This window comes from Narcine bancroftii, chromosome 8 (genome assembly GCF_036971445.1).
Source record: "Narcine bancroftii isolate sNarBan1 chromosome 8, sNarBan1.hap1, whole genome shotgun sequence".
Lineage (NCBI taxonomy): Eukaryota > Metazoa > Chordata > Chondrichthyes > Torpediniformes > Narcinidae > Narcine > Narcine bancroftii.
Window position 1 is genome coordinate 136,478,416 of NC_091476.1, and position 19,678 is coordinate 136,498,093.

At 42.7% G+C, this 19,678-nt stretch overlaps 1 protein-coding gene across 1 annotated transcript in view; it reads left to right on the forward strand.

Annotated features, from left to right (window-relative positions):
• The first annotated feature begins 755 nt into the window (after window positions 1-755).
• ncapd3 (non-SMC condensin II complex, subunit D3) overlaps window positions 756-19,678 on the forward strand; it is a 102,820-nt gene continuing 83,897 nt past the window's right edge. Inside the window, exons 1-6 of the mRNA XM_069896293.1 lie at window positions 756-929; window positions 1,429-1,465; window positions 8,195-8,355; window positions 9,501-9,663; window positions 11,069-11,253; window positions 14,806-14,967. Of these exons, the coding sequence (XP_069752394.1) occupies window positions 756-929; window positions 1,429-1,465; window positions 8,195-8,355; window positions 9,501-9,663; window positions 11,069-11,253; window positions 14,806-14,967 (882 nt within the window). The remainder of the gene's footprint in view (window positions 930-1,428; window positions 1,466-8,194; window positions 8,356-9,500; window positions 9,664-11,068; window positions 11,254-14,805; window positions 14,968-19,678) is intronic.

A 19,678-nucleotide genomic window follows, 5' to 3' on the forward strand; every position in this document is an offset into this window, starting at 1 on the left:
AGAGTGTTGTGGGAAATTGGAACATCTGGGGGACACTCACATTGCACATTAGGAGAGTGTACAAATTGCACAGAGAGCAGGACTAGACTGGGACTTCAGGAAACTAAGCAGAGTCAGTGATAGTAGTTCTCAACTTTTTTTCTTTCCACTCATATCCCACATATTAAAGAATCCCTAACCACAGAGCACCCATGGCATCCAACTTATAACCAAACTGCACACACAAGTCTGCAAATACTGGAATCTGGAGTAAAAATAAAAACTGCCGAATGAATTTAGCGGGGTCGGGCAGCATCAGTGAGGAAGAATGGTTAACATTCCGGGTCGAAACCCTTCATTAAGTTGACCAAGAGTCTTGATGCAGTGTTCCCACCCGAAACGTCGACAATTCTCTTCCTCCCACGGATGCTCCTCGATCCAGATCCAGAGTGCCCTTCAGCAGCTTTTCTTTTTAAAGAGGAGAGCTGTCGGTAACATTCACTATTGCCGAGGCCAAAGATCGAGTGGCTTCCTACCAATCTGCCCGACGAACTCCACTTTAATGCCTTGATGCTCGAACCTCTTGCCGGGATTCTTCAGGTTGACGTTGACTTTTCCGGACACGGTCTCGCCATCGTAAAACAAGAAGTATTTTTCCTTCTTCCCGTCTTCCGTTCTGTGCTCCACCTTTTTGCGCGTCTCGGCATCGTTCAGCACCACGTCGATCTCCGCGTTCTGGCCGAAGTTGAAGAAGCTCATGGTGTCGCCCCGCGGGGATGGAGCGCCGGCCGACTGGCGGGGCCTTCGGTCCGGATCAGGGGGAGGAGGCAGGACACGGCTCGCTGTCCGACAGCAGGGGGCGGAGGGAAAACACGCGGCGGCGGGGCCGAGGCTCGAAGCTGGAGAAGCTCGAGCGTCGCCAGGCTGGCGCCGATCCTCGTCTTTCTGCCGCAAATCGACTCCGAGCCTTCGCCTCGATCCTCAGCAACTGCCACCATTCGCCTCACATCGCGCATGCGCGCAGCGACCCGCCGCATTTGCCCCTCCCCCCTCCCCTCCTCACGTAGTGCGCATGTGCCACTGTCTCCATCGTCTGAATCCAACAATTCGGCTTCATTCCCCCCCAAAAACAACGTCCTTCAGCATCGGTCGGACGGGAAATCGCGCCGCGATCTTAAGGACGGCAGCCTGTTCTCGCCCATTGTTTGCACAGATGCATTCTTTGCCCTAATTTCAGCAACCCCGCCCCGAACCCACTACGCATGCGCGAAATCGGCCGCCCGCAGCGGGAAATATAAATATTTGTCGTAACAAACTTAGTAAAATTATAATTTAAAATAAACGATTCACCCCCCCCCCCTCCCGGCCGCCCGACCGACCGACCGTTAGGTTTCCTGCGCAGTCGCAGGATTTTGGCGGAGCAAGTAATGGCTGGAACTCTGGTTGCAGTCACTGGAGGCGTTTGGATTGCGGCGAATCAGCCCCGGTAACGCGGGGTAACGGGGGGGCGAGGGTCAAGTAATGGCCAGGGAGGGGGCTGCGGACAGTTTGTGGAAGGGGCAGAGAACGGGGCATGGAGCGAGTGCGGGGCAGGAGCGAGTGCGGGGCAGGAGCGAGTGCGGGGCAGGAGCGAGTGCGGGGCAGGAGCGAGTGCGGGGCAGGAGCGAGTGCGGGGCAGGAGCGAGTGCGGGGCAGGAGCGAGTGCGGGGCAGGAGCGAGTGCGGGGCAGGAGCGAGTGCGGGGCAGGAGCGAGTGCGGGGCAGGAGCGAGTGCGGGGCAGGAGCGAGTGCGGGGCAGGAGCGAGTGCGGGGCAGGAGCGAGTGCGGGGCAGGAGCGAGTGCGGGGCAGGAGCGAGTGCGGGGCAGGAGCGAGTGCGGGCAGGAGCGAGTGCGGGGCAGGAGCGAGTAGTGCGGGGCAGGAGCGAGTGCGGGGCAGGAGCGAGTGCGGGGCAGGAGCGAGTGCCGGGGCAGGAGCGAGTGCGGGGCAGGAGCGAGTGCGGGCAGGAGCCGAGTGCGGGGCAGGAGCGAGTGCGGGGCAGGAGCGAGTGCCGCTTTACTGTATCTCTCTCCATTTGTCTACATATTGCCACTGTTTCTTGTCCTTGCTGTCGTCCACGTTTACAGATATTATGAAAGTCATGTCAAGTTTAACCTATTATTTTGCACCTCTTCTCATTAAGATTACTTGCATAACTGCTGCATAAGATTGTGTTTGGTAATTGAACTCCATAAGAAGTTCATATCAGAGTGCTGTTAGGATAACTGAATATCTCTGACTTGCAAAGATAGATGCAAGTATTGAAGTGGCAGAATTGACAGAGTTTCAGTTATCCAAATGAAAACTGTGTTGCTGATGTTAGCTAGATACTACCAAATTTTTTTATTGCAATGGAATGTTTACAAGTTATGGAGTAGTTGTATGTTCATGTACTATTCATTTTTGTGCCTTTGTTTTGCCTGATGGAGGTTTTTGCTATTTCTGTATCATATACTATCAGAGGAAGGGACTTGCTTTTCTCCTGAATGTTATATCAAAATAGCTGTGAAGGAGTGTGTGCCCAGCAAATCCTTTGGGATTTTTCCCCAACCCAGAAGCCATGGATGAACTATGAAATTCGGAATCTGCTGAGAGACAGATCATAGGTATTCACGGTGCCCCTCCATAATATTTGGGACAAATACACTTTTTGTTCCTTTATTTGCCCCTGTGCTCCAGTTTTAAATTTGTAATCAAACAATTCACATGTAATTAAGTGCATAATCCAGATTTTATTCAAGGTTATTTGTATACATTTTGGTTTGTCCATGTAGAAATGACAGCACTTTTTGTATGTAAGTTCCCTCATTTCAGGCACCATAATATTTGGGACATAAGCAATGATGTGTATGGTTGAATATCCCTTGCATGCAGTGACTGCTTGAACTCTGTGATTCATAGACATCACCAGGTGCTCAGTATCTGTTCTGGTGATAGTCTGCCAAGCTTCTACTGCAGCTGTCTTCAGCTCCAGCTTGTTTTGGGGGCTTGTCCCCTTGCCTTTTCTCTTCAGTGTATGTTCAATTGGATTTGGATCAAGTGACTGGCTTTGCAATTCAAGATATTTTCCAATTTTTAGCTTTAAAAAAAACTTCTTTGTTGCTTTAGCAGTATGTTTGGGGGTCATTGTCTTTACTATACGATGAAATGCGGAGTTTGGAGGCATTTGCATGAATTTGAGCAGATAAGATGTTTCTTTACCACTCAGAATTCATTTTGCTACTGCGCATCATCAATGAATATAAGTGTGCCAGTACTGTGGTATCCTATGTGAAAACCACCATCTATCACAGATGCTTTGGATCTTGCGGAGTTCCTTTGTGACTCCACACTATGCTTTTGCCATCACTCTGATACAGGTTAATCTTAAGCCGTTTTTTAGGTGTTCCCAATGAATATTATAGACGCCTGCAGGCACGGCTAGCGGAGTTCAACTGGCATGTTTAGGTGGCCACGGAATGGGCGGCTTCTGGCACTTGAACGTGGCCAGCTGACTGGTAGCCATCTAGCAGCGAAAGCCGGCTACTCGGGACAGTGGCCTAGTCCCACCCACGCTGGCTGATATCATTTACAGTGTGTCAAGACATGCTTGAAAAAAAACAACTCAAGCATGACTTGACTCGCGCTGCTGGTCTCCTCTCCCCCCCCCGCCCACCTGACTCCCGCTGTCTGTCTCCTTCCCCCCCCTCACCCCCCCCCACCTTCCTCACCCCGCCCGATTCGCCAGGTACCAAATACTGCCAGGGTCCGGCGAAGTTAACTCCGCAACGTCTTTACACAAGCCCCGGCTACATCGTTACTTTGAGGGGTTAGTGCCAGTGTCCTGCTAATGAGGACTCCCCCGTCCTGCACGTCGGCAGCAGAGGGGGTTGTTTAACATCACGCTCACGAGGGAGCGCCCACCCCGACACCAGGAACATCGAAATACGGAGGAATAATCGGTAACCGCGCTAGTTTCAAGGAAATAGACACCAATCGTTTTGTGACTGAATCGTCCTTACCTTGGCAGTGACACAGGATAACAGGGAGGGACAGAGACGGGAAGAGAGAGGCTGGGCGCTGCTTTTAGTTCTTTTTTTTTAAAAACTGACTTTCAGCTGAAACTGTGGAGAGTCGCATTAAACAAACAAATCATGCGAGGGGATGGGAGGGAGGGTGTTGAGGGAAATGATTTTTAACCACCTTAAATAAATATCCAGGTACCAAATACTTTTAAAACACGCATGCGTTCAAAATTATAGCAGTTCTCTCCACCAATCTATCTCCCTCAACGTTCTCAAGAATCTATGGCTGACGACGTCACCCTGCAATGTCATCAGCCCGCCCCCTGGCAGCCCGGCTGCTTTCAGCTGCAAAAGACGAGACTCGAAGCAGGATATTATACCTCCTGGAGGAGGGTTAGGTAAGTGGACCTCCTGGCTGGCTTTTCCGGTTTCAGATGGCCACTCGAAAACTGCATAAGAGTATAATGTGTGGCTTTACAGTTGGGTATTGTGGCCATCTGAAAGCAGCTTTAGTTTCATCCAGAAATTCTACAGTCCTTTAAGTACTCTTGGCAAACTGTAATCTGGTTATCCTGTTTCTGTGGCTAACTCATGGTTTGCATCTTGCAATGTAGCCTCTATTTCTGTTCATGAACTCTTCTTTGTAGTCATTAGTAGTCTTGTAGACAGCAGTCATTGAAAGATCCACACTTGCCTCCTGAAGAGTGTTTCTGATCTATTGGACTGGTGTTTGGGGATTTTTCTTCATTATGATGAGAATTCTCCTGTCATCAGTAGTGGAGGTTTTCCTTGAATACCAGTCCCTCTGCAATTACGGAGCTCACCAGTATGCACTTCCTTCTCAATGATGGTCCATACTGTTGCTTTTGGTAATTGGGCGATGTCTCCTACTGTATTATTTCTGTTTTTCAGCCTCAATGGCTTCTTTGACTTGCATTGGCAGAACTCTGGTCCTCATGTTGAAAAATGGCAACTACAGACTCCAAAGGTGATTAAAAGCTTAGAAGCAAGCCTAGCTCTCATACCTGCACCAACAAAGGAATTAAACATACCTGGGTAATCACAAATGTGATCATAATATTAAACTCTGGCGGCAGCTCTGTGCAGATAAACCTTACATCTTCCCCCCTTCTGTCTCTGTCTGTTTAGGAAGTCTGCTGCCTTACGGGGCGGGCATGAACAGCGGGTGGAGAGGGTAGTATGTCAGGCACATGGCAAGGGGTATCTGCATTACCATTGTCGTCATTCTAGATATTCCCATCCCAATCATCAATTACATCAGGATCATCGCCATTCCTTATCGTGGCACGAATATGATGTGGATCGGGTTCTACTCCATGTCTTTCCTTATCTGCACAGAGCTGCTGCCAGAGTTTAATATTACGGCAGATCATTTGGACATGCTTATCCTCCCATTCTTTGGCTCGGTCCTGACTGGTGCGAACAATCTTGCTCATCATGGAACAGCGTTGTCGCCTGGCTTCTAGCTCCTCCTCTAGTTGCTCTCTCTTGTGCTGGGATTCTACTTCTCTTTGAACAGATTCTGCTTCTCGCAGAACGGCGCGGCGTAAGGCTGTGGCCAGCAGCCAAAAATCGTCCGTCAGCTTCCCCTTTTTAACAGGAAATTTACTTTCTCGAAGGAAAGTGGCAACCCGCTCTCCCAGAGGTGCACTTGATGGATCTAACCTCTCATCCCAACTAATGGGTGGTCCCAACAAAGACAGGGTATTGGCCAACATGCCAAACCCATCGTCTTTGGAAGTTATCCTGAATCAAGAACTGCTCAGGGTTCACCTCTTTCTTTCAGCGAAACATCTCGAGACCAATCCTGCCGACTACGCCAATTATCCTGGGTAAAACTTGTACCTCTCACTTTGTTCGTTTTATATTGGTCACAGTGTTTGAGCTACCGAAAGAAAATAGACACACACACCGAGAGCACTTCAGTTTATACAAATCTTTATAACAAATTCTAAAGCTGATATCAAACTACAATATGCAAGCCCTTCCCAATTATACTTATCAACGCCTGGACTGGTCCCAACTGCCGAAGTGGGGCAACGACCGCACACTTGTAGTAGGCTGTCGGGTAGCAGCTTCTCCACCTCCCCCGACCTGGACATTGGCTAGACTCTAGAAGTTCTTCTTGCTGAGAGATGTTGCCACCTCTCGGAGAGTCTCAAACTTCAGCAGTGGGACCATGGCTTATATTACCCAAAACCTGCTTACTCAAGCACCTATTCCCAGCACAGAAAGAAAGATAAGCGAGCAAGCTACCACGCCTAGGGTTCTATCGAATAACACAACTTTCAGCGTATCACTTTGAATACAATAGTTTATTATGCATCAAGGCTAGGCCTCTGCCAGTCTGTGACCAAAACAAGCAGGAAAATTAAATGTTCCTGGTACACAGATGTCATATTTGTCAGATAACTGCATCTCTGGGCCCCTCGGTGGAATTTAGCTTATGTCTGCTGATTCTAAAAAATAAGCAGGTTCTCAGGCTTGTAGAAGCAAAGGCTGCAAAAGTTAAAAAACACGATTTAAATCTTCCATTACATGCACCATTCAACAATCACGCACTCAATATCTCCAAAACCAAGGAATGATTGTAGACTTTAGGAAAGGAAAACCAGGGGTGTATCACTGGATCATTGGGGAAATCTGAGGTGGATAGGCTAAGCAAATTTAAATTCTTGGGAGTCACTATCTTGGAGAACTTTTCCTGGACCCAATGTACTACTATCTTGGAGGACCTTTCCTGGACCCAATGTACTACTATCTTGGAGGACCTTTCCTGCACCCAATATACTATTATCTTGGAGGACCTTTCCTGGACCCAGTGTACTAATATCATCATGAAGAATGCCTCTACTTCCTCAGGACTTTGTAGAGGTTTGGTATGACATTGGAAACTGCGGCAACTTCAACAGATGTATCATGGAAAGTGTGCTGATCAGTTACATCGTAGGCTGATATGAGCGAAAAGCCATGGAAAAGGTTGTGGACACAGCCCAGTATTTCACCATGGAGAAAATCTACATGGAATGCTGGTGTCGGAGAGCAACAGCAATCATCAAGGATCCAAAGAACATGCTGCCATCTGTCAAGAGATCTATGGGCCACAAGACTTGTATCACCAGGTTCAGGAAACAGTTGCTACCCTTCCACCATCAGACTCCTAAATAGTCTCAGGTTCATTTCAGGACTGTATGTCATTTATTACTGAAAATAAATTCTCTATGGTTGCACAGTCAGTTTGTTTACATTTCTCTTTTGTAGATGTTTCTTTTTCTTGACTACTGAAGAGTAGAAATTCTGCGTGGCCTGTAGGAAAAAGATTCTCAGGGTTGTATGTGATGTCATACATGTGCTCTGACAATAAATTTAAACTTTGAACTTGAGATTTGAAATCCTGGCACAAATATGTTCTCTTTATTGAGGTAAATTAGCTCCTAACATCCTGACCTTGGATGCCACCTATGGGAGACTGTTTTTCATGTATGCCTCCCCCATCTCAGGTGTTGCGGCCCCACCCCCCCACCATCCAAAGCTCAATGAAAGATTAGTTGGTTACTGTAAATCATTTCTCATGAGGCAGTGTCAAAGAATCGTGGAAAGATCAAATGGCATGTCAGAAAGAATTGATTACAGAGAAATAAGGAATGGGATGGATAGAATACAGGAAGAGCTGGCAATGATAGCTGCCTTTGTAATATAAACTTTTTTTAAATCATTCTTAATGTATTTAAATGTCCACTACTAGCAACCAGGTGGTAATTCATGGACAATTTTCTCATTCTTGTGATGTATGAAAATTTCACTTTTGTAATCCTAAAATCATGCAGTAGAGTTGAGATGAGGAGGAATATCTTTCCCCAAAAATTTTTTAATCTTTGGAATTTTTTAACCAAGAGAAGAACTGTGTACCCAGGACTGAAATCAGTTGTTTTTTTTTTGGCTGTAAACTGAGGCATATCTAGATGAGGCAGAAGTTCACCTTGGATCTTATTGAATGTCAAGATAATATATTGGGGTTCTTGAATCACTGATGTATTTTATGAGGAGAGCTCTTCATTTGATTTGACTGGAGTCCAAACAGGAACATAAAATTAGCTGTGTCTTTAAGTCTTGTTTTATATTTTGTGTATTAAATGTGGTGTTTTTATTTTCAGTATGGGTGGATACAATATGGGAAGTAGATTTTACTGAGACCGAACCGTTAGATGTATGCTTGGAGGAAGATATTACAGAAAATGAACTTGAGGCATTCTCCCAACTTTATAACAGTATTATTAAATTCACTGACCAGCCACACCAAGCTACAGAAGTGGGTGTAAGTATTGCATATGTTTAGGATCTTTCTGACATTAATTCAATGGTAGTGAAAGGCATTCTTGTCTTTGTTTCTTGTTTTCTATTAAGGCTGTAGATTTTTTTAAAGTAAATATGATAAGATCCCTACTCTGTCTTTGGGGAGAACAAAAAGTTGCTGTGCATTGCATCCCATGACGTTAGTTCTGAATATTGAACCGCTACCTGTGCCTTCATCTTGTGTTGTTGGCAGCACCAATGCAATCATCTCCAACCCTTCCTTCTTCCTTATCTGATTAATAAGATGAAGTCCTACTGCCACTACTATCTCATTGTACAAACAAGGAAACACTAATTAATAGAAGTTAATGCTCAAATACTTTCTACTTTAGATTTTTTTAGTTTTTACAGTCTACTTAATCCATGTTTTCAGTGTATTGTAAAATACTATATTAATGCAGAGCGTAGAATATAGGATAGAAACTCACTATCCCATTGGAAGAATATTCATGTTTACTATTTTACTTTCCATTAATTTAAAAAGTAAAATAGTAAATCTTTTCTTCCGATTAAATCCAATTTGCATAAAATTAGAAACTTCACCCAGATTCATACTCTTGAGTAAAGTCAGGGATTTTCTGTACTGCATATATAATTGTCTGGAAGTATTCTTGAGTTCCTGGTAGTTCGCAATGTGTAATTTAATAGGATTAATGATTTATTGTCTCTGTTTACTAGAATGAGAACTAAGAATAATGCATCAATCCTCCTAGGCAAAATAACAAATCCTATTTGCAGGTTATTTAAGTATCTGTTATTTTGTCAATTTAACCCAGTTTAGTTAACTTGTAATACCATACAGCTCCTCTTCTGCACCCGCCCCCCCCCCCCCCCCCCCCCATGCTTACCAATGTTATGATCTTTACACGCTATCTCTGTCCTGCTTCTCGTATTGTTTGGCTTTCTATTATGCTAACTATTTACATCTCCCTCTGTTAATATTGACCTAGTGCTGGAAAGCTTTGATATAAAAGTTGTTTCCCACATTTTGTTGAAGTTTATTGGTGATAATCAAAGAGCGTCAAATTACATTAAAATGCACTAAATTCCTTTAGTGTATTTTTTTTATCAAATTTTTCTTAACATCAGTCCATTTTCCCCTTTTAGGATATTTGGGCGTTGTTTGTTGAGAATAATCTCTCCCACAGAGCCCTTGTTGCTGTGTTGTCTCACTTTATCCACATTGTTCAGAATAAGAAGGCTACCATCATCCAGAGACGATATGCTTTAAATGCAGCTGGACTGTATTTCTTACTACTTGAAATTCCAGGTGAGATTATATAGTCCATAAATTGCACAGCAATGGAATCTATAACAGAAATCTCTTTTTAAACTAACGAACAATAGAATTGGGACCAATGACTAACAATTAAAGAAAAGAGAAAAGTTTGGAAAAGCAAAGCTTATTAGTAATAGTCCATGGTTTACAAAGGTAAACAAGAAATCTGCAGATGTTGGGATTTAGTGTGGAACGCAAATGTGCTGGAGAAACACAGCAGGTCATTGTGCATCGTGGAAAGCAAAGGCAGTCAATGTTTTGGGCCTAAGCCTTTTCAGAATATTGAAAACTAGGAAGATGTCTGAATAGGAAGGCAGGGTGGGTGGAGGAGCTCATGCTAACAGGTGATAGGTGAATACAGATGGGAAGAGGAAAGAAACTGAGAAATGATAGCTTATCGGAGAAGAAAGCGAAGAGGGTAGGAGCATCAGGAAGGGATGCAAGGGCTTAAAGGAAAAAAAACAAATGAGGGAGGGGGTTAATGGAAATTGGAGAAGGCAAAATTGAGGCTGTCTAGTTGGAGACTGCCGAATGGAATATCAAGTATTGTTCCTCTAATTTATGAGTGGCCTAAACATGGTCCGACCTGTTACCAATGTGGCAATGGAGTGTGGAAGAAATTATTGGGCACTGGGAGATCCATGCTGTTGCAGTTGACAGAGCGAGATTGAAGTCATAAAATCACTGTGTGTGTGGATGTGATTATACAAAAAATATTTTTGCAAGCTCAAGCTTGGTTCTCTTTCTTCCCCCCCCATCCCCATCTCCACCAAATGATCCCCTGTCCAATCCCTCCTACACTAACATTATCTCCCCTCTACGCTCTCAATCTTGATGAAATGTTGACATTTTTTTCTCCTGCTGATGCTGTTGGACCTGCTGAGTTTTTCCAACTGATTGATCATCCACAATTACCCTCCTAATTTCTTGCTGAATATCAGGCTAACGCATTTACAGTATCAGAAACTGAGATGCTGGAAAAGCTTAGCAAGAGAGGCAACATATATGGTAAAAGAAAGAGTTAACAATTTGCTCCAAAGAAGAAGTAATTTGTTTTGATAGAGATGACATAAATACCTTAAGAACGGTTTTTTTTTAGAATTTAGACATGCAGCACAGTAATGGGCCATTTTGCCCCACGAGTCCATGCCACCCTGCACCCCTGGTACGTTTTGAACGGTTGGAGGAAATCAGAGCCCTGAGAAAACCCACACAAATATAGGGAGAATGTACAAACTCCTTACAGCGCCAGATTCAAACCCAGGTCCCTGGCGCTATAACAGCATTGTGCTAACTTCTATGCCAACCGTGTCGCCCCTGAAATATCATGAATGGAGATATTACTTTGCTTGATATTTTTCAGTCTTCATTATACAGTTTTAAATTTTTTTTATAGGAAGTGTTGCCAACCGTATCTTCCATCCAGTGCTATTTAACAAATGCCTGGATACTATTAAAAAGAGCTGGTCTGCCGCAGAAGGAGGATATCGAAAACGGAAGAAAGATGTCCAGATGAAGTGTTCTCAAGGTGATCGAAAAGGAAGGAAGCGAGCTAGACCTGTTAGACAGAAAGAGAATGAGGTATGTAACTTAAAATCAGTAGAGCCTTAGCAAAAGAGAAGTAAGAGATTTTGTTTTTGATGGTGTCAAGAAAATTGTTCAGGATTCCATATGTGTTGTAATAGATTGGGAAGTCAAATCTATGGTAATTGTGAATCAAATCATTATACACAGCAAGTTGAAATAATTCAGATGTTTCTGATAGATGTTAAAAGATGAGAATGGATTAATGCCAATATAGGTGGGAATCCAAAATCATTTTGTATTACTGTGAATAATAATAGAGCAATACAAGCAATCCCTGGGTTATATCAAAATTCTGTTCTGGAGAACTGTCTGTAAACCAATAAGAACACATTTCTTCTTGTACTTCATATCAGAATACCCCAGAATATCCAACTGGTCATTTTGTTGTCCTTGAAGTATCAGCGGATGTTACAGTGTTTGAGAAAGTATTTCCAAGTATCAAAAGAAAAGATTTGCTTTGTCCCTTTCCAAACCTCTTGAGTGAGCTCCTGCTTTGAATTGGCAGCTGCATTCTTAGAGATGGAGCATCTGTTTGATCGTTGCAGGGAGGTTGCATGTGAACTTTTGATTTTGAAGATTGGTTGTTTTGACTCTGCATCCATAACACTTGAATATGTTTGTATTTCTCGAACTTTCATGGCTTGGAAAAATAAATGCATTAAAAATTTTATGAGAGAAATTGCAAAAAGTCAGATTTCCATGAGTTTGGTCTATTGTAACCTGGGCCATTCTTGTTTATGGAAGACTGGGGCCTATGAAGGGCAAAAGTTGAAGAATTGCACAGGGTACTGCTCAGGTGCTTTCAGCATTTTCATCAGGGAAAAAGGTGCTTCCAAAGAAATAGAGAAGGAAGAGATAGCTGAAACATTGGATACATTAAATACTGATAAATTGGAGGAATGAGAAAAGTTGACTGACTATAAAGTAGATAAGCCATCGGAACTTTATTGTGTGCATTCTAGGATATTGAGGGAAGTATGACAGGAAATCATAGGAAAATTGACTATATTTTAATGCTGTTTGGATAAAGGAATGTGCCAGATGAGTAAAGAATGGCAAATGTTACATGTTCAGAAAGAGTAAGGATAAGCCTGTCAAGTTTGTTTATTCTCTCGTCAGAAGGTTGTTCAATGTAAAATCATTGATCTGGGATTGGATTGGTGGTCACCTGGAGGATCATGGATTCATTACATTCTTTTCCAGCGCACATTCTTTAAGGGCAAATTATATTTTAAGCCATTTAGTAAAATTTGCTGATAAGGTAATGGATAAAGTTGATGAGGATAATACAGTCAATGTGGACTTCAAAAAAGGTTTTGATAGTGTCTAATAATAGGGTGCTTATGAAGATGAAGCAAGTAATAGAATGGATATTGTTGGGTCAGTAACATACAACATAATCATCGTAAAAGATTGTTTTTTGTGAACTGGATGTAGGTGATTTGTGGTGTTTTTTTCCAGGGGTCAGTTTAGGGGCATACTTTTTCCTCATCAATATTAATGACTGAGCCTTGGGGTGCATTATATAAATTCTCAATTTGTAGATGACACACAACTTTGATATTGCTAATTGCAAATGACTGGTAGGCTGCAGCAAGATATAACCAAGGCATTGGAATCGGTGGATGCATGATGTGAAATTTTGTGCTGAAAAATGTGAAGTATTTTGTTAGAAAGAATGAGGAGAGGCAAAACAGAATAAAAGATTGTTATCTAAGGTGAATGCAAGAGCAGAGTTTGTGTGCACAAATCATCGAAAGTGGCAAGGAAAGTTGAGAAAATAGTTAATAAGCCAGTCATATTTTTGGGCTTTACCAATATAAGCACTGAATAGAAAAGCAGGAAAGTAATTTTAATCTTTTTATAAAATGCAGATTTGGCCTCTGCTGGAGTATCATTTCCCTCTGGTCACCACATCAGTGAAATGCTGTGAGGGCATTAGCTTCTGGAAAAGAGTTACAAGAGTAGTTCCTGGGATGAGGAGGCCAAGAAAATTTGATAAATATAAAACAATGATGTGTCTGAACAGAGATGCTGTCCCTATTGGTGAAGAGGTCAAGGAATAGAGGTTATGTGAATAAAGTGAATGGGAAGAGAATAGGGAGTGATGTAAAAAAAAGTCATTTATTATCTGATTGCACAAAGACAACCCAAAGAAACAGTATTCTCCAATCCTTGGTGCAAAAATTACTGACACATAACCAGTCATAATGTACATGTAGACAAACATTACATAGGCAGGATAAGTATTCATATATACAAATAAATAAATGTCATTTGGTAAATCTGAAAGTCAGATGGTTAGTGTGGGCAGTTCCTTTGGTCCTGTAGCATTGTCGGTGCCTGTGGTGGAGAAAAGCTGTTTCTCAGCCTCGTGATTCTGGTGCCTGATATTCCTGTATCTCTTTCCCGTTGGGAAAAGGTCAAAGATGCTGTGTGTGAGGTAGAAAGAGTCCTCAACGATTTTGCACGCCCTCTTCAGAAAATTATCCCTGAAGATCATGTTAATGGGAGATTCCAGTAATCCTCTCTGCCACTCGTGGTCCTGTGGATTGAACTCCGATCCATTTCACTGCAGTAAATGCACCGCAATATGATGCAGCCAGCCAGGTCACTCTTGATAGAACTCCAGTAGAAGGTTGACATGATGGTAGCCAGAACCCTTGCCTGCTTCAATCTTCCTGACAAGTGGGGAGATGTGTATTCACATTAGGTTAAGTGGACATCAAGTAACTTGGTGCTCTCCACTCTCTCCACTACAGATTTATGGATGTGTAGTAGAGGGTGGTTGTTCCTGGTCCTCCTGAAGTCCACCATCATCTCCTTCACATTGAGACTCAGGTTGTTACTCTCACACCATATCACAAATTTTCCACCTTTTCTCTGTAATGCTACTCATTGTTGTTGATTTACTGTTTGAAGTATGATTCACATCAGCCATTTGGAACCTTTTTTTGTCTTGGGACTCAAAGTTTATGCGGCCTCTTGCCAGTGGAGCAGTAAAGTTTTGATTTCTTCTACACTTCTCTCCTACCAACTACATAAAAAATATTTGCATTGCACGAGCTGAAAAGAAAACAAGGCTGGAATACACTGACCATGAATAAGGAAAGAAAATTTGCTAGGTAGTGGGAGAAAGGGCTGTGAGGCCAGGTAGCAAGAGGGTTATTTTAGTTAAGACCTAACACACTGAGCCAAATAGCTTAGTCCTGTGCTGAAAATATTTTGGAATTCCATGTTTTATGATTACCCAGATGAAATCTATTGAGTTAATAATTGCTCAGGTGTTCACAGGGTGCACAAGGACATAATAGGAGCAGGAGTAGGCTGTTTGGCATGTCGAGTTCAGCTCCTGCTACCTGCTTTTTTCCCCCCATAATTTTAATTCCCTTACCATTCAAAAATCTCTATCGTTTAAATATATTTAATGCTATTGCTTCCTTGGGCAGAAAATTTGATAGATTCACCACACTCTGGGGGGAAAAAAAACAATTCCTCCTCATCACCTGACAGATAAGTCCTTTAATATTTATTGCTCCATTTTAGGATGAACTTGAGGAAGATGATGAAGAAGATGATGTTTATTTGTCCACCTATGATTTGGTTCTAATCAAGGATGATATTTTCTTTCTACTAAAAAATTTCCTGCGATTGCTCTCCAAATTTCCTTTGAAGGAGAAACTTGATAATGCACACCATTGCCTGCAGGTAAATGTACTGCATGTATTATCAGTACTTTAAAATGTTATTTGTACTGTTTTGCTCCCCGTGTTCTTTATTATTTTCTAATGTTTGAGAATTAATTGTTTTTAATTAGTTCTTTATTTGCTACAAGTTCATGTCTAGCCAGCACAATTATCATCGAGTTCCTTTGGTAAAGTCATTGAATGTAATTAGAAATCAGTGGTTCATTTTCTAATGTACATTAAGCATGTTCTATAATGCTGACAATGTTCTATTGAATGGCATTCCATTAATTTGATAAGAATATATTTGAAAAAATAAGATGTGATTGAGTAAATCACAAGAAACCAATAGATTTTGAACTGTGTGAGACACGCTAAGGCTGCAGATACTGTCATTGTAGTAAAACTCCGAAATGCTGGAGAAACTCAGCTGGTCTTTTCAGCATCTATAGGTGACAAAAGTTATGTTGCTGACTTTTTGGGCCTGAACCCTTCTTCAAGGAAAATTCAAAAAAGACAAAAGCAGGATATATCAGAAAATCTCAGAATTCAAACAATGGGGGAGGAATCCAGACCAACAAAAAGTGTTAATTGGATGTGATAAAGGACTAGGTAGATTTTATCATGTCTGTGCGAAAGGAGACAGGGAATGGAGAGATGGTGGGGGGTGGTTTTAACGAAAGCCAGAGAAGTTGACATTAATGTCACCCAGTTGGAGGTTGCCCAGTTGGAAGATGAGGTGTTGTTCTTCCAATTTACGGGTGGTCTCAGTCTGGAAGTACGAGACCATTGACAGACATGTTGGCGAGGGAATGGGATGGAGAATAGAAATGGGTGGCACTGGGAGAGCCATGCTATTGTGGTGGACAGAGCCAAGGTACTCAACAAAGCCATCTCCCAGTTTGCGTTCAGTCTCTCTGATGTAGAGGAGACCACAGCGGGAGCACTGAATGCGGTAACTGACCCCTGCAGAATCACAAGTGAAATGTTGCTTCACTTAAAAGGACTGTTTAGGGCCCAGAATGGTGCTGAGGGAGGAAGTGTGGGCAAAAGTGGAGCATCTCCTGCAGTTCCAAAGGGACAAGTGGTGGGGAGGGAGGAGACGACAAGGGAGCCATGGAGAGAGCGATCCTTGTGGAAGTCTGAAAGGGGAATATGTGACTATCTGGAATTGTACCTTCTGAGAAACATTATGGATATGAGTTTTAAACTGTCCAGATACTTTGTCGGTAGCCAGGAAGTGTATAGCGATCGCATGGAAGCCTGACTCCCAACTAAACATTACACGATGGAATATGAAGTTACTGAGTTGTATTTCCCTGGAGAATATCACATACAATTTAATGAGAAAATATGACATATTCGTTAGGGTATGGCAGCCTTATCTGCCACACATAGGTGGTACGCAGATATAGGTAGAAGGTAAAAATCTGTACTTGTAGTCATGTAGTGGAACGATTGAGATAAATAAAGTGGGTTGTGGGACAGATGATGTGCTCTTGTTCGTATCTTTTTCATATATTTGGTTCCTTTAAGGGTCTGTGACTCTAGATTTTTGGTTCTTTATGTTTGTTTAATTTTTGTAATCTTTTCCTTGTGCTATTGGTATGGGAGGGAAGGGAGAGTATTGGGCAGAAGGGAAAAATGGACCCTGAATGTAATATATCATTGAGAAAGATTGTATTGTTGTTTTGGATTTGTGTGAGTCTTGGAAAAAAAATATTCAAAACAAAATGTGTCTAGTGGTGGGATCACGTAGTAGGAGGCGGAAATGGCAGAGGAGGATATATTGGGTGCAGAGGCTGGTGGGGTGGTAGATGAGGACAAGAGGAATTCTGTCCTTGTTGCAGAGGGGGGCCAGGGCAGATGTGCGGGTAATGGAGGATATGCAGTGAGTGCTGAGTTTGATATAGGAAAAGCCATATTGTTTGAAGAAGGAGATCATCTCCTTCTTTAAAATGCTCAATGAATGTGTCAGAAACTTTTTTTCGAACGGTAAGGTATCTAGAGTCTCCATGGAAAAGTGACATGGGAATATAAATTGAGGGCCTTAAAACTCCAGATCTAAATAAAAAAAATAATACTGGGCAGTCCCCCTTCTTGGGCATAAATTGGGCTACATGTGATAGGGGAGAAGATTGCAGGAGATTGCAGGACATCAAATTGATCTTTTTTTAAAAAACTGATAACCCTATAATAAAACATATGTGCCAGATGTCGCAAAAAATTATTTGATGTAATGGATTGAAGGTGGTGATATCTCCTAAAACACCCTTGTCCCAGAACAATTTAATACCTATGACTTTGGGCAATAAGATCCTGGACAGTTGTATTGAGGATTGTAATCAAGGGAAGCTCATGTCATTCAAGCAGTTGAGGATTTCTCCACATAGTCAACAAAAAGGCAGTTATCGAGCAGAGCATAAATTGGGACCAACAATTACCCTGCCTGACTGTAGTGACATGGAGATTCCAATTCAATAGGGAAATGTGTGTACATTTTTCTCAAGGTGTATTCCTAAGAAAGGGCCCAAAACTGGGCTTACATCAGTCAAGGGAAAGATGGGAGTCAGATTTGGGCATAACAATTGATGAACAATGGTGGGAAGATTTGTGTTTGAATAGCATGACGGGAATTGTCAATGCCAGACACATGCTGGTGCAATATAATTTTTTGCATCAGTTGAACCTCACACTTAAAAAATTACACTTTACAAATTTCAGGAATGTGTTTGAGGTGTGTTATGGAGGTTGGAATTTTTGTCTTCTCCACCTGACTGTTTGCAAGGGTGAGATCCTTCTGGGAAGACTTGGGACATTCTGAAAAGATTACAAAAGTGGATTTTCCACAAGATCTGGAGCTGTACCTTCAGGGGGATATTAAGGTAGTATAGTTTAGACTGTCCAAACACCAAATTGTGAAGATTAATCTGTCAGTAGCCAGGAAGTGTATAGTGGTTATGTGGAAGTCTGACTCCCAGCTAAACATCGTATGACGGAATACAGAAATACAGCATTGCATTCCCCTAGAGAAAATCACTTAAAATTTAAGGAAGAGATATGACAAATTCATTGAAGTGTGGCAACCTTATCTGAAGCAGATAGGTGTGCAGATATAATCTGGACATCCCTTCATCCCCCCCCCACCAAATAAGTGAATAAGAGAAAAGAAACAATAAAATGACTAAGAGTGTGAATTGGGGAATGTGGCACAGACGACGTGTTTTTGCCCCCACCTATTTTTATTTAAAGTTCAGGATTCTCTAGCCATAAGGGGAATTGTTGATTTCACCGTATTTATGCGGTTTTTGTATTTCTGTATTCTTATGCTTTTGTATTTGTATAATTTAAGGGATGGGGAAGGGAGGGAGCAAGGGTTGGGGGGAGGGGGGGTCGGACTCTAAATTATATTGCGTGGGAAAAGAATGTAATGTATTGTTGAATTTGCATGAGTCTTTGAAAATCCAAAATAAAATATTCAAAAAAAGTAATCTCTGATGATCTGGCATGGAAGTTCTCATCCTGGATGTAGATGTGACAAAGCCGGAAGAATTGAGAGATTGGAATGGAATCCTTGCAGGGGACATGGTAGGAAGAGGTGTAGTCGAGGTAGCTCTGGGAGTTGGTGGGTTTATAGAAGATGTCTGTCGAGAATTTGTCTCCTGAGATGGAGACAGAGATTGAGGAAAGGGAAAGTGTTGCTAGAGAAGGACCAAGTGAATTTGAGGTCAGGTGAAAGTTGGCAGCAAAGTGGATGAAGTCAACATAGGTACATGAGGCAGTACCAAAGTAGTTATCAATGTAGCGGAGGAAGAGTTGAGGGGCCTTACCTATGTAGGCTTGTAGCATGGATTTCTCCACATAGTCAACAAAATGTCAGGCATAGCTGGGGCCCATGTGGTACCCATGACTATCCCTTTAACCTGGAGAAAGTGGGATGAGTCAAAGAAGAAATTATTGAGGTTCTGACAGCTAGAGGAGGGTGGTGATGGTGGAGGGAGACTGGTTGGTTCTATTGTCCAGAAAAAAATAAGGGCTTTGAGGCCTTCAGTATTGGGGATGGAGGTGTATAGGGATTGAGTATCCATATGAGACAATCGAGTTCGAGGAACTGGAAGTTGTTGAAATGATGGAGGACGTGTGAAGTGCAATTGGTGATGTAAGTGGGAAGGGACTGGACCGGGGGGACAAAGCAGAATCGAAATAAGCAGAGACCAATTCATTGGGGTTGGAGCACACGGATATGACAGGTCTGCTGGAACAATTGGGTTTGTGGATCTTGGGTAGGCGGTTTGGACTTGGGAAACACTAAGGTTGGAGGCCATGTCAGGGAGGTGACCAGAAGTGATGAGTTCAGAGATGGTGCACGATACAGTGGCTTGATGAGTTTTAGTGGGATACTGTTGGAGGGGTGAGTAAGAGGAGGTGTCTGAGATTTGTCGTCTGGCTTCAGCCAGATAGAGGTAAGTGCGTCAGACCACAACAGTGCCACCCTTCTCTGCACTTTTGATGGTGAGGTTCAATTTGGTGCAGAGAGAGTGGAGGGCCAAGCCTTCCGAGGGAGTGAGATACAGTTGATGTCATGGTGGCAATTGGAAATATAAAGGTTCAGAGCAGGTAGAAAACTGGAACAAGGTGACCAGGAGGAGGAGATCTTTTAAAGGGAGTGAAAATATCTGGTGGGGGGTGGAGAATCGTCATTGTGGAAGAAGAGTTCAACATCATGGCATGCA